The 13,376-nt window shown below is 39.9% G+C and overlaps 1 protein-coding gene across 2 annotated transcripts in view; it reads right to left on the reverse strand.

Moving 5' to 3' along the window:
- Fam184b (family with sequence similarity 184 member B) overlaps nucleotides 1-11,322 on the reverse strand; it is a 102,158-nt gene extending 90,836 nt beyond the window's left edge. The window contains exon 1 of one of the 2 annotated variants that reach the window (XM_034508205.2): nucleotides 10,787-11,305. In XM_034508205.2, the coding sequence (XP_034364096.1) occupies nucleotides 10,787-10,933 (147 nt within the window). In that variant the 5' untranslated portion in view covers nucleotides 10,934-11,305. Of the gene's footprint in view, nucleotides 1-10,786 lie in introns of both variants that reach the window. The other variant, XM_076938464.1, reaches the window with a different exon arrangement.
- Nucleotides 11,323-13,376: the final 2,054 nt, after the last annotated feature.

Consider the following 13,376-nt stretch of genomic DNA (forward strand, 5'->3'; position numbering starts at 1 on the left):
TCACCAACGGAATACAAGAGATAGAAGAGAGAATCTCATGTGAAGAAGATATCATGGAAAACACTGACACAACTGGTAAAGAAAATGCAAAATGCAAAAAGCTCCTAACCCAAAACATCCAGGAAATCCAGGACACAATGAGAGGACTAAGCCTAAGGATAATAGGTATAGATGAGGTTGAAGACCCCCAACTTAAAGGGCAAGTAAATATCTTCAGTAAAATTATAGAAGAAAGCTTCCCTAACCTAAAGAAAGAGGTGTCCATAAATATACAAGAAGCCTACAGAACTCCAAATAGACTAAACCAGAAAAGAAATTTCTTCTGTCACATAATAATCAAAACATCAAATGCACAAAACAAAGAATAAATACTAAAAGCAGTAAGGGAAAATGGTAAAGTAACATATAAAGGCAGACCTATAAGAATTATACCAGATTTCTCACCAGAGACTATAAAAACCAGAAGATCTTGGAGTGATACCATACAGACCCTAAGAGAACACAAATGCCAGCCCAGGCTACTATACCCAGCAAAACTCTCCATCACTATAGATGGAGAAAACAATATATTCCATGACAAAACCAAATTGACACATATCCAGCCCTACAAAGGATAATAGATGGAAAACTCCATCACAAGGAGAGAAACTACAACATACAAAAAGCAAGAAAGTAGTCTTCCAACAAACCCAAAAGAAGATAGCTATACAAACATAATTACACCTCTAATAACTAAAATAACAGGAAAAAACAATCACTTTTCCTTAATAGCTCTTAACATCAATGGACTCAATTCTCCAATAAAAAGACAAAGACTAACAGACTGGATACGTAAACAGGACCCAGAATTTCGTTGCATATAGGAAATGCACCTCAGTGGCAAAGACAGACACTACCTCAGAGTAAAGTGCTAGAAAACAATTTTCCAAGCAAATGGTCCCAAGAAACAAGCTGGAGTAGCCATTCTAATTTTGAATAAAAACGACTTTCACCCAAAAGTTATCAAAAAAGTTAAGGAAGAACACTTCATGCTCGTCAAAAAAAAAAAAAAAAAAAAAAAAATCTACCAAGATGAACTCTCAATTCTAAATATCTATGCTCCAAATGCAAGGGCACATTTATAAAAGAAACTTTACTAAAATTCAAAGCACACATTGCACCTCACAGAATAATAGTGAGGGATTTCAACACCCCACTCTGAGCAATGGACAGATCATGGAAACAGAAACTAAATAGAGACACAGTGGAATTAACAGAAGTTATGAACCAAATGGATTTAATGGATAGCTATAGAATATTTCATCCTAAAACAAAAGAATACACCTTTTTCTCAGCACCTCATGGTACCTTTGTGACCATATAATTGGTCACAAAGCAGGCCTCAACAGTTACAAAAATATTGAAATAATCCCGTGCATCCTTTCAGATTACCATGGACTAAGGCTCATCTTCAATAATAACAAAAACAATGGAAAGCCCACATACATGTGGAAACTGAACAACCCTCTACTCAATGATGAGTTGGTCAAGGAAGAAATAAAGAAAGAAATTAAAGGCTTTTTAGAATTTAATGAAAATGAAGGCTCGTCATACCAAAACTCATGGGACACAATGAAATAGTGCTAAGGGGAAAACTCATAGCTCTAAGTGTCTACAAAAACAAACAAACAAACAACTAGAGAAAGCATACACTAACAACTTGACAACATACCTAAAAGCTCTAGAACAAAAATCAGCATATACACCCAAGAGGAGTAGAAGGCAGGAAATAATCAAACTCAGGGCTGAAATCAACCAAGTAGAAACAAACAAACAAACAAAAAATGAAACAAAGTATCAACAAAACCAGGAGCTAGTTCTTTGAGAAAATCAACAAGATAGATAAACCCTTAGCCAGACTAACTGGAGGGCACAGAAACAGTATCCAAATTAATAAAATTAGAACTAAAACAGAAAGATATAACAACAGAAACTGAGGAAATTCAAAAAATCATCTGATCCTACTACAAAAGCTTATACTCAACAAAACTGGAAAATCTGGATGAAGTGGAAATTTTTCTAGACAGATATCAGGTACCAAAGTTAAATCAGGAGCAGACAAACCATCTAAAGAGTCAGTCTCATAACCCCTAAAGAAATAGAAGAGGTCATTAAAAGTTTTCCCACCAAAAAAAAAGCCCAGGACCAGATGGTTTTAGTGCAGAATTCTATCAAACCTTCAAAGAAGACCTAATACCAATTCTTCAAACTATTCCACAAAATAGCAACAGAAGGAACACCTCCCAATTCATTCTATGAAGCTACGATTACGCTTATACCTAAACCTCACAAAGACCCAACAAAGAAAGAGAACTACAGACCAATCTCAATTATAAATATTGATGCAAAAATACTCAATAAAATTCTCGCAAACCGAATCCAAGAACACATCAAAACAATTATCCATCATGATCAAGTAGGCTTTATTCCAGGAATGCAGGGATGGTTCAATATTCGAAAATCTATCAATGTAATCCACTACATAAATAAACCCAAAGAAAAAAACCACATGATCATCTCAGTAGATGCCAAGAAAGCATTTGACAAAATTCAACATCTCTTCATGATAAAAGTCTTGGAAAGATCAGGAATTCAAGGTCCATACCTAAACATAGTAAAAACAATATACAGCAAGTTAGTAGCCAACATCAAACTAAATGGAGAGAAACTTGAAGCAATCCCACTAAAATCATGAACTAGACAAGGCTTCCCACTCTCTCCCTACCTATTCAATATAGTACTGAAAGTCCTTGCCAGAGCAATTAGACAACAAAAGGAAGTCAAAGGGATATAACTAGGAAAAGAAGAAGTCAAAATTTCACTATTTGCAGATGATATGATAGTATACTTAAGTGACGCTAAAACTTCCACACCAGAGAACTCCCAAACCTGATAAACAACTTCAGCAAAGTGGCTGGATATAAAATCAACTCAAACAAATCAGTAGCCTTCCTCTACTCAAACGATAAACAGGCTGAAAAAGAAATTAGGGAAATGACACCTTTCACAATAGTCACAAATAATATAAAATATCTTCGTGTAAATCTAAGCAAGCAAGTGAAAGATCTGTATGACAAGAACTTCAAGTCTCTGAAGAAAGAAATAGAAGAAGATCTCAGAAGATGGAAAGATCTCCCATGCTCCTGGATTGGCAGGATTAATATAGTAAAAATGGCCATCTTGACAAAAGCAATCTACAGATTCAATGCAATCCCCATCAAGTTCCAAACCAGTTCTTCACAGAGTTAGAAAGAGAAATTCTCAAATTCATTTGGAATAACAAAAACCCAGGATAGCAAAAACTATTCTCAACAATAAAAGAACTTCTGGGGGAATCACCATCCCTGACCTCAAGCTGTACTACAGAGCAGTAGTGATAAAAACTGCATGGTATTGGTACAGAGAGGAAGATAACGGAATAGAATTGAAGACCTAAAATGAACCCACACACCTTTGGTCACTTGATCTTTGACAAAGGAGCTAAAACTGTCCAGTGGGAAAAGGACAGCATTTTCAAATAGCCACTTCAAGTAATTGTGGTAAATAATTTATTATAGACAACAACTTTCATTCTAAGTGAAAATGGGAATTTGCTTCAAAAGAAACCCTTATTGAGTTTTAAATGTTGTAATTATATGTTTTGGTTCACATTAAAAGATCATTCTTGCAACAATGTGAGGGGCGAGAATGATCATTGAGAATGTCACAGCAGGAGTTGAGGGCCAGAGTTGAAAACAGAAACTAGAATGTGGGGGTAGAAATGGAGAATAGAGTAGACTGATTTTTATTTTTTTTTAGGTCTTTTATAAAAGACCTTATATAGATAGCTAAATGGCATTCAGTATATTTAGTTATACAACTATCACCACATTCAACTTTAGGACAATTTTTTTTTAACCCTCAAATGAAACTCTTAGGCTGAATAAGGTGGTGCATGACTTTCATCATAGCACTCAGCAGGCACAGGAAGGAGAATCTCTGAGTTTGACACCAGCCTGGTCTACACAGTGGGCTGTAGGGCAGCCAGGGGTACATAGTGAGACTCTAAAAAAGAAAGAAGACAGGAAGGAAGGAAGGAATGAAGGAAGGAAGGAAGGAAGGAAGGAAGGAAAAGGGGAGGGAGGGAGGGAAGGAGGAAGGAAGGAAGGAAGAAAGAGAGAAAAAAGGAAGACAGACAAAAGCCCTTAGCTCCTCCCCATGTCATATTTGAACCGTGTTCCTTAGCAAGTTATATAGCCAACAATGTATTTTGTATGATTTATTCACCTACTCCTTGGTTAACACACTTTTAGTTTGTTTCTAATTTTTAGCAATACAAATAATATCTCTATGAACAAACATGGGTCAATTTGTATGGAGACAGGTGTTTTCATTTCTCTTGGGTACTCAGCAATGTAATTGTTGGATCAGATAACATTCTGTCCAACTATTTAGGGGAAAGATGAACACTGTTTGAAAGTGGTCACATCATTGTGTATTCCTACCAGCCACGTAGGAGGGCTTGAAATCGCTCTGGTTGCTACTGTGTGGAGAAAAGACTGAAGGAAGGCTGTGGGGTGGAGGCGGGGAGGAGGGAGAAGACTAGAATAGTAATGTAAAGTTGAAACATCTTAGTGGCAGTCAAGGACACTCAGGTTAGGGAGCACTTTATACTGTTTTACAGATACGATGCAAAGACTCGTGAGCTCTCTCTACATCGGGGGTTATGTCGTTAACTTATAAAATTCCAACAGTGTGGGCTTGTTAAGACAAATCTGTAGTTCTCAAAGGACAGACTGCTTAAACATCTGTCCCTAAACAAGCTCCCACAAGCACAAGAATATTTTCAGAGAAGTAGATGGAGTCAAGTCAGAGGACGTAATAAAACATGTACTCTTTTGAGCCAGAAAAACACAGGACTCAAGTGGCAGCCTGTGATGGAGCGCGTCTTTGCCAAGGCACCATTCCTATTGTCTCATTATACTTCCTGGCTTCCAAGGCCAGACAAGGGCTTTCTTTTCTCCTGTTTACTAGAGTTTACTCCAAAGTTTACTGGGCAGCTGTGTTTACCCTCTACAGAGCATCAAGATGGAAGTCAAACAGCTGCCAGGCCTCAGATGTGCTGGCACTGGGTTGCAACATCTCTTATATTAGGAAGCCTCAGGTCAAACTACCAGAGTTGATTCCAGTTTAGGGTCATCACTCCATTGCTTGAATGTGTGTGCGTGTGTGTTTTTACTGGGAATCAATCTAGGGCCTTGTATATGGTAGGCAAACACAGTACCATTGACTTATATCCCAAAGCTTTTTACAATTTGGAGACAAGGCTAACTAACTTGCCTAGGTAACTCATTATGAAGCTAGACAGGCTTGAACTTGCAATCCTTTGCCTCACCTCAGCCTCTCAGGTAGCTGGGATTACAGATATGTGCTATAATAATATCGAACAAAGTGCTATATTGTTAAAAGCTCTCCGGGTGATTTTCATGTGCATTTTGGATTGTTTGATCATTTACTTACTAGAATACCAGATGTATGTTATTATATACATAATATTATATGTATGTTATACTAGGAGATATATCACTACATTTCCTTATGAATCAGTATAATATGATAAATCTTAGCAAAATATATGGGAAGAAATTTTTTTAATGCAATAGCTGTTTTGTCTGTATACAACTACCTGTACCAGGTGTGAGGAGTACACTCAGAGACCAGAAGAGGGCCTCAGAGACCTTACAGATCCTCTGAGACTGGAGTGACAGATGGCTGTGAGCTGCTTTGTGGGTGTGGGAGTCAACCCGGGTTCTCTGAAGAGCAGATAGTACTCTTAACCACTGAGCCACCTCTCCAGCATACACATGGAAAAAAATTGAATTTAACCAACTTAGTAAGATTCTATTTTGTGCCTGTTACTATATCAGCCTCTAGAGAAACACAGGGATAAGAGAAAGGAATTACTGTATTATAAACACACTTAAAAAGGTTTTCAATTTCAATAAATTTCAATTTCAATAAAAAGACTTTTATTTTTAGAGGAAGTAGAACTTAAAAGTTAAATATGATCCAATTTTTAGAAACAAGAAGGAAAAAAAGAGCGATGACTGTGTAGTCACAAAAGCCAAGACATGAAACACCCCTAAATGTCCACTAATGGGCAAACAAAGAAACTCTGTTATCTGTTCACAACAGAGGACTATCTACTCGTATAACAGAATAAAATCCTGTCATGTGCTGCATTGTGAATGGAGCTGGATGGCTTCAGGGTAAGTGCAGTAAGTTAGGTACAGAAAGATAGATACTGCATGTTTTTACTTACATGTAGTAGCTAAAATAATTGGTTTCATGAAGGTAAAAAGTAGCATAGTGGCTCCTAGAGGCTAAGGAGAATAAAGAGGAAGTGACAAACTGGCTATTGAATATAGTGGTACAGCTGGAGTAGGTGGAATGCCTTCTAATGCTGCAGGATAACTATGGTGGGTGACAAATAGTTGTGTCTTTGCAAATAGCTCAAAAAAAGTTTGAGTAGTATCAATGCAAAGAAACAGCAAATAGTTGAGGTGATGGAGACACTGCTGCCCTGAACTATTGTGTACTTGAAACATCTGTATCCCAAAAATACATACAGATTTTATGCATCAACTAAAAATTTAAAAAGAGCATTAAAAGTGAAAGATTTTGCTTTTCAGTATGCATCCAAGGGCACATAAAGACTTGCATATGGATTTATCATGTTCATAGCAGTACTGTTTATGATAACCACAAAAAATGGAATCTAAAATTATCAATTGGTAAATAGATAAATCTAGATAAACCAAACATGAGATAGCTATATAAGAGACAGAGGCATATGTAACATTATGTGTTTGGACATGGATGATCCTCAAAGAAAAAGCCAGAAATGAAGGATTAAGTATTATATAATTTCATTTGTTTGAAATACCCACAAGAGACAAACCTGGATATTTGAGCTGGAGGGAGAGATGGCTTAGTGGCTAACAGTGTATGTTGAACAACCACAAGAACAAGAGTTCAAATCCAACACCCATACATCCAGCTCTCACACCAGCTCTGAAATGGGTAGAAATGAAAGGATAACTGAGCTTTGCTGGCTGCCAGCCTTGCTGAGAAAACTAGAGTCTCTTGGTTCAGGGAGAGACCTTGCCTCCCTCATATGAACAGGCAGAGAGCGATAAAGGAGGACACTTGCTGTTTCCTTCTGGCCACCAGCATGTGCACACACAGCATGTGTGTGTATACTTACTCAGACACACACACACACACACTAAAATCATTAAATAAGTAATTGTTTCAGAAAAGGATAGACAAGAATAAAAGGTTGCTTAGTGATGGGGGTGTGACTAGGAAGTACCTTCAAATGTGCATGAGAAGCGGACTTGTTCTCCAGCTAGGCTTTGTGAATCATCAGACACAGTTTCGTTCACTAAAAACATGTGGAATTGCATTAACAGGTGAAAAAAAAAAAGCTCTTCTGTAGGAAAATCCACTTTAAAAACTTTAGTAGAAAACATCATAGTTAAGTAACTATGTTGAAACACGAATGGCAGTCCTGAGACTGAGTTTAAAGCCTCGAGCTCTCAAACCAGTCACAGAATGTAAATCATTTTTACCTATCTTACAGAACATGGAAATAGAGACTGAGAAAGCACAGGAGAAGAATGGCAAAGGAAAACCACAAATTATGATGGAAGAATATTAGAGATCACCTGGATTAAATTCACCTATCAAAGAAAAAACTCATAAAATACTAAATATGTAAGTGTAGAAAATATGCACCATACAATAGTAGGCAAAAGAAGAGTGGTTTATCAGAAACAAAATTCTTCCTTTAAGAAATTAGCATGAGAAGTGATACTGAGAGGCACGACACAGTAAGGATCAATCATGACTTATAATGGAGAATATACTCGGAGAAATATTGCTGATTATGTACCAGGGATGGTGTTTGCCTTCTGCATTGCTGGGTCTTCATGGCTTAGCAAAATAAGTATTCCATAAGTATTACAGAATCGAATCGCAACCCAATCACATTGAAATGGTCTATTTATGTGTTTGACATACCACAAAGGAAAGGGCTTAGTTTAGGCTTTTGTTAGGGTTTCTATTGCTGTGATAAAACACTATCTCTGTAAATGACTTGGAGAGGAAAGGGTTTATTTCATCTTACAATTGGTAAACCATCATCCAAGGAAGTCAGGGAGAGAACCTGGAGGTAAACACTAAAGCAGAGGCCATGGGGGAGTGCTGTTCATTGGCTTGCCCAGCCTGCTTTCTTATAGTACCCACGATCACCTGCCCAGAAATAGCACCGTCCACAGTCAGCTAGACACACTAACTGTAATTTTAAAAACTACAGAGTTGCCTACAGGGAAATCTTATAGAGGTTTTTTTTTTTCTCAGTTTAGAGTCCCTTTTCCAAAATGACTGTACTAGCCAGGGTAGAACCTGCCTAGGATTTATTGCACTAATATTCAGTATAAGGAACTAGTGAGATGGCTCAGTGGTTAAGAATATTTGCTGCTGTTACAGACGATCCGAGTTTGATTTCCAGCAACCACATTGGGTGGCTCTCAAGTCACTTGTAACTCCAGATCCATGAAAGCCCACATCTTCTTCTGGCTTCCATGAGCGCCTACCCAATGGGGTATATGTAGAGTTACACATGTACATATAAATAAAAATGATAAAAAATACTTTAAAATAGTCAATACTTTAAATCCAGCAGGCACCCCATAGATCACCACCATCACAAGTCAAGGGTAGGTCTTTCATAAATTTTCCCTTCTTTCTACACACACTGCCATACCCTTGGTTTCCACTTTCAGAGGCCTCCTAACTTGGACTATCACATGTAGCCCCTGTTCCGTGTTTTTGATTGCTCTTGCTATTTCAAATCTTGCTTCCCTTCCAACAACAAACAAAAACTTTAGCTTTTTGAAGACAAGGAAGGTGCCAGATACTATAATTGCCTTTTCAGATACTTCAATCATTTTTATATAATAAACTTAAGCACATACTCATAGAAGCAGGAGGAGGGGGATGGGATAGGGGGTTCCTGGGTGGGGGGAAAAATAGGGCAAGGGGATAACATCTAAAATGTAAATAAAATATCCAATAAAAAAAGAACTATTGTACATCCAAAAAGTAAAACCTGAATAATTTCATTATCTTTGTGCTATACATAATATAAAAAAGTAAGTAAAAAAATCATTTTTTGTAAAAGAAAAAAACATAGAAAAGGTCTATTTTGGCTTACATTTCCAGAGGGATATAGGCAATCAGGCTTCAGAAAACATGGCAGCAGACAGGGAAGACATGGAGGAGGTAACAGGAACCTGTCTGGTCACATGGCATCCACACTCAGGAAGAAGAGAATAAACTGAAAGTAGATACTATCTCTAAAACTTTAAGACCCGTCTCGAGTGACCCACTTCCTCCAACAAGGCTCTACTTCCTAAATGATCCTCATCCTTCCCAAACAAGTAAGTTTTTTGATTGGCGCTATCAGACAACTGTGGGTTAGACATCACGGCACAAGTTGTAGCTTCCAAGAGAGGACTGTCTGGAGACAGGCTGATGTGCAAAGAACATGAACATGTCAATGGGAGGTCAGGGGAAGAAAGCTAGTGCTGTTCTGTTTCAAGCTGGTCTTGTATTCCAGTGTGGTAAGGATGCCTATCCATCCTTCAGAAAAGCAGGTATGGAAAGTAAGAGGGCGATGTTTCGGAAAGAAAGCAGAGTATGCCTTTCATTATACTCTGGGACAAAAGCCTGAGCCAGTCTTTACTAGCAGGCAGTGTGTTAGGGGTTTGAGGCCAGATGGAAAATACCAAGTAAACAACTAATTTAAGCCACTCAAACCCTACAGGAAAGACATATCTACAGACATGTGGAGGGAACCTGTGAGGAGTTTTTCCTAACTGGTAAATAGCCGGGGATTAACAACCTTCCTTGGCAACATCTCAGCTACACATCCTGGATATATCCAACCAAGACCCTGAGATGAAGTAGGGATGTGGGCTGGCTGACCTCCCAAGGTCTTTTCCGTTACCACAACCATATACTGAATCCTACCCTTTCCCATTTATGATCGGACACATGCCTGTAGTCGGTTTGATAGTAAGTCCCCTGGGCTGCCTTCCAGGTTTAGTACTATGCCACGAAAGGTTGCTAGCACTCAACAAATGACTCAAATATTTGTTGAATGAAGGAATAAATGAATCGTGTTTAAATAGGTCTCACGCGATCTCCCCAGCTGTAGAGAATAAAATCACAACATTCCAGGCAGGATGATGGTTTGAAGCTTTGAATGGAGCTGGCAAGGGAACATGATCTCTCTCTCTCTCTCTCTCTCTCTCTCTCTCTCTCTCTCTCTCTCTCTCTCTCTCTCTCTCTCTCTCTCTCACACACACACACACACACACACACACACACACACACACACACACACACACACACACACACACACTCTCTCTCTCTCTCTTACCCTCTAGCCTTGGGAAAGCAGAGCCCACCTGCTCAGCAAGCAGGCTGCAGGAGTTTCCTTGGCAAAGAATCCCGCCTACTGCTTCCAAATGCAGTCCCCAGAAGGTCACTTCACCCAGATATAGAACAGCTTCCCTTGGTTTCCGAGACAAAGTTTGTTGGGATTCAGTGCGGGTCTCCCCTGGGGTGCTTCTACACTCCCACCCCTACTCGGGTGCCTCTGGCACACAGCTGGTCCGCCCGCAGCACCCGGCCTTACCTTGGTGAGCTGAGCGATTTTCTTGCACATTTTCACGTGCATCTCGGAGTCACAGTCCATTCTCCAGCCCGAGCTACCGCGGGCGTCGGCTGTAGAGCTCGCGCAGGTTCCTGGCGGGTGAATTTTGCTGTTGAGGGCAGATGCCATCGCTTTAAGGAGCCCTGCACTGAAATGCTCGGACTCGCGCTCTCACTGCTGGCCGTGTGCACGTGCGTTCGAGCACGGGCGTGAGAGCTTTCTCCAGAGAGGTGCCACTGCAGTCCTGCCAGCACAGCCGCGTGGCTCTCTTTCCGGAGGTGCCTCCTTCCCAGGCCCACTCGCGCACCACCTCCCTGTGCTCGTGCTCGTTCGCGGGCTAACTGGCTCACGGGCACCCGCACCCTGCAGCGTAGCGCTGGCGCCTTGCACGTGAGGTTTATCATCTGCGGATGCTTCCAAGAGAGTGCAGGCTACACCTGCAAGAGAACAGCTTCTGAGAGAGTGTTAGGGGACAGGGGGGTGCCCTGGATAGTTTTTTTGCCCTTGGCCAACTGGGTGGCATGGAGCTTCCAACTCCACTGTGAGCGGTTCAACCCAAGGTGGATAGCTCAGGCCAAGAGGAAGAAATGCTGGCTTTAGTCCCTAGCAGACCGGCAAATCAGAATGAAAATATTCGAAAATCCTGTAGTAGTAGATGGGACAGGTGAGACAGTGGGTCTAATTCCTGCAACCCTGATGCTTAGAGCTGAGGGTAAAGATAGAGGAGGAGGGATGCTGAAGAGCAGGGGTGGGAGTGACGGAGCTAACCACCCGGATTCTAGGAGGTTAAGATCTGGAGCTCAAAGTGGGATAGAGCTGGAACCTAGAACTACACGGTGGGACTAATTGGAAGCCCCCTTCCCGACCTTGGATAGGAACCTGCTCAGTGCGGAATGCTAGAGATCTCCCAGCATCGTCCACTCAAAGGTCACTAGTGACCGAAATTTGGGGGGGGGGGGCAGATAACTCAGAGTAGGGAAAGGGTTAGCGACAAGGAGAAAAAGTCCTACAAGAGTTAGAAAGGGTGGAGGTGGGAAAGGCAGGCACAAGGAGCATCAAATGGGGCTGAGAAGGCAAGCCTACCCAGTTAAAGTGCAGCGGCTCATCAAACCTGTGCCATTACCTCAGACAGACCCGAGGCTGAATCTTGTCACATTCTGAAGTTGCTGTCCTTAGTTTGGGAAAGGAGGTAGGTGGGAGCCAATTTTTTTTCTGGCTTTCTTTGGTTTTGTACAATGGACTTTGAAAAACGAGACAGAACCCTGGTTAGATTTTTCTAAAGTGGGAATAATATCATTATTATGAGTTTGCCCGGCCAATATATTTTATTTTATAAACTTCTCGCCCCCCAGGTGACAATACTCATTTTTATAGGTGAGAAAAATTAACTATTTGATCGGGTGATTACAAACAGCAGTTGGGTGTGAAATGGAGACACGGACACCACTACTGTGGACTCCTGCCCTCCTCACCAGGCATTATAGAACAAGCAGAAGAGCCACCAGGAGAACCTTAGGTCTATCCCATAACTCCTTGAGACAAAATCTCTGGTGATCAAGGTCGCAGGAGTCCATGTATTAAACACAAACTCCCTATTTATTTATTAATTGTACAGAATGCCATCTTTAGTATATAAATAATATACTTTTACAGGTATTCAACCACTGTGCAAATGAGAAGAAAATTAGCCTTCGTGGAACAAGACTATTGAACCAAAAAGTATTCACTATTTTGGATTACCACATCAGTGGCCCTGTGACTCATGGTATTTGAATGTGAACACACACTTTGCCACATTGCTGGTGAGTCTCCTCATGTTCAAGCACCTGAAGTACATTGTCATCAAGTTATTCATAATTTATATACTGAAAGACAAACTACTTAATTTGATTTCATCCCTTTTATTTCTTATATGCCTTAATGTCAAGAAATTAAACCAATTTTCAAACTGTATGTTGGGAATGGGTATGATGGCTTACTCCTGAAATCGAAGCCCTCTGAGCCAGGAGTAGAGTTTCTCAATCTTCTCTGTCAAGGAAGCTACAAAACTAGCTTGCCACAAAATAGCTACATTTGCACTGAGATTTCATTAAGTATATTCATATAACAGCACAGAATATGCCATTTTTGCCATTAAGGCAAAAATACAATCAGGTTATATAAAATGTTAATATGATCATTAGGAGGACCACAATATATTTTGGAAATACCTGCCTATAAGTATTTGGTAACATCATTGTTTCCAGCTTCCTATCTTAAAATTGTGCTAGTGGCAATAGATGTGGAACCCACTGAAAAAAGGAGAGTCAGGTACACTGGCACAAGCATTTTCTCGGTGCAGGTAACACAATCAGTTGCAAAATACACTTGACTTTTGAATATACTGGGAGGAATAGATCTGGCATTAATATAGTTTTATTTCTGGCCTTTTTCTAGAATTCAAATAAATGGAACTCTCCAATACCCAAAGAGGGAATGGACCCGAAGTTCTGTTTGTAACAAATGCTTCTCACTAAATAGAAAAGCAAATCTCTCATAATTCTACTCCAAAAGGATGAAACACATATTTTAT

This window comes from Arvicanthis niloticus, chromosome 7, assembly GCF_011762505.2.
Source record: "Arvicanthis niloticus isolate mArvNil1 chromosome 7, mArvNil1.pat.X, whole genome shotgun sequence".
In the NCBI taxonomy this organism is placed as follows: Eukaryota; Metazoa; Chordata; class Mammalia; order Rodentia; family Muridae; genus Arvicanthis; species Arvicanthis niloticus.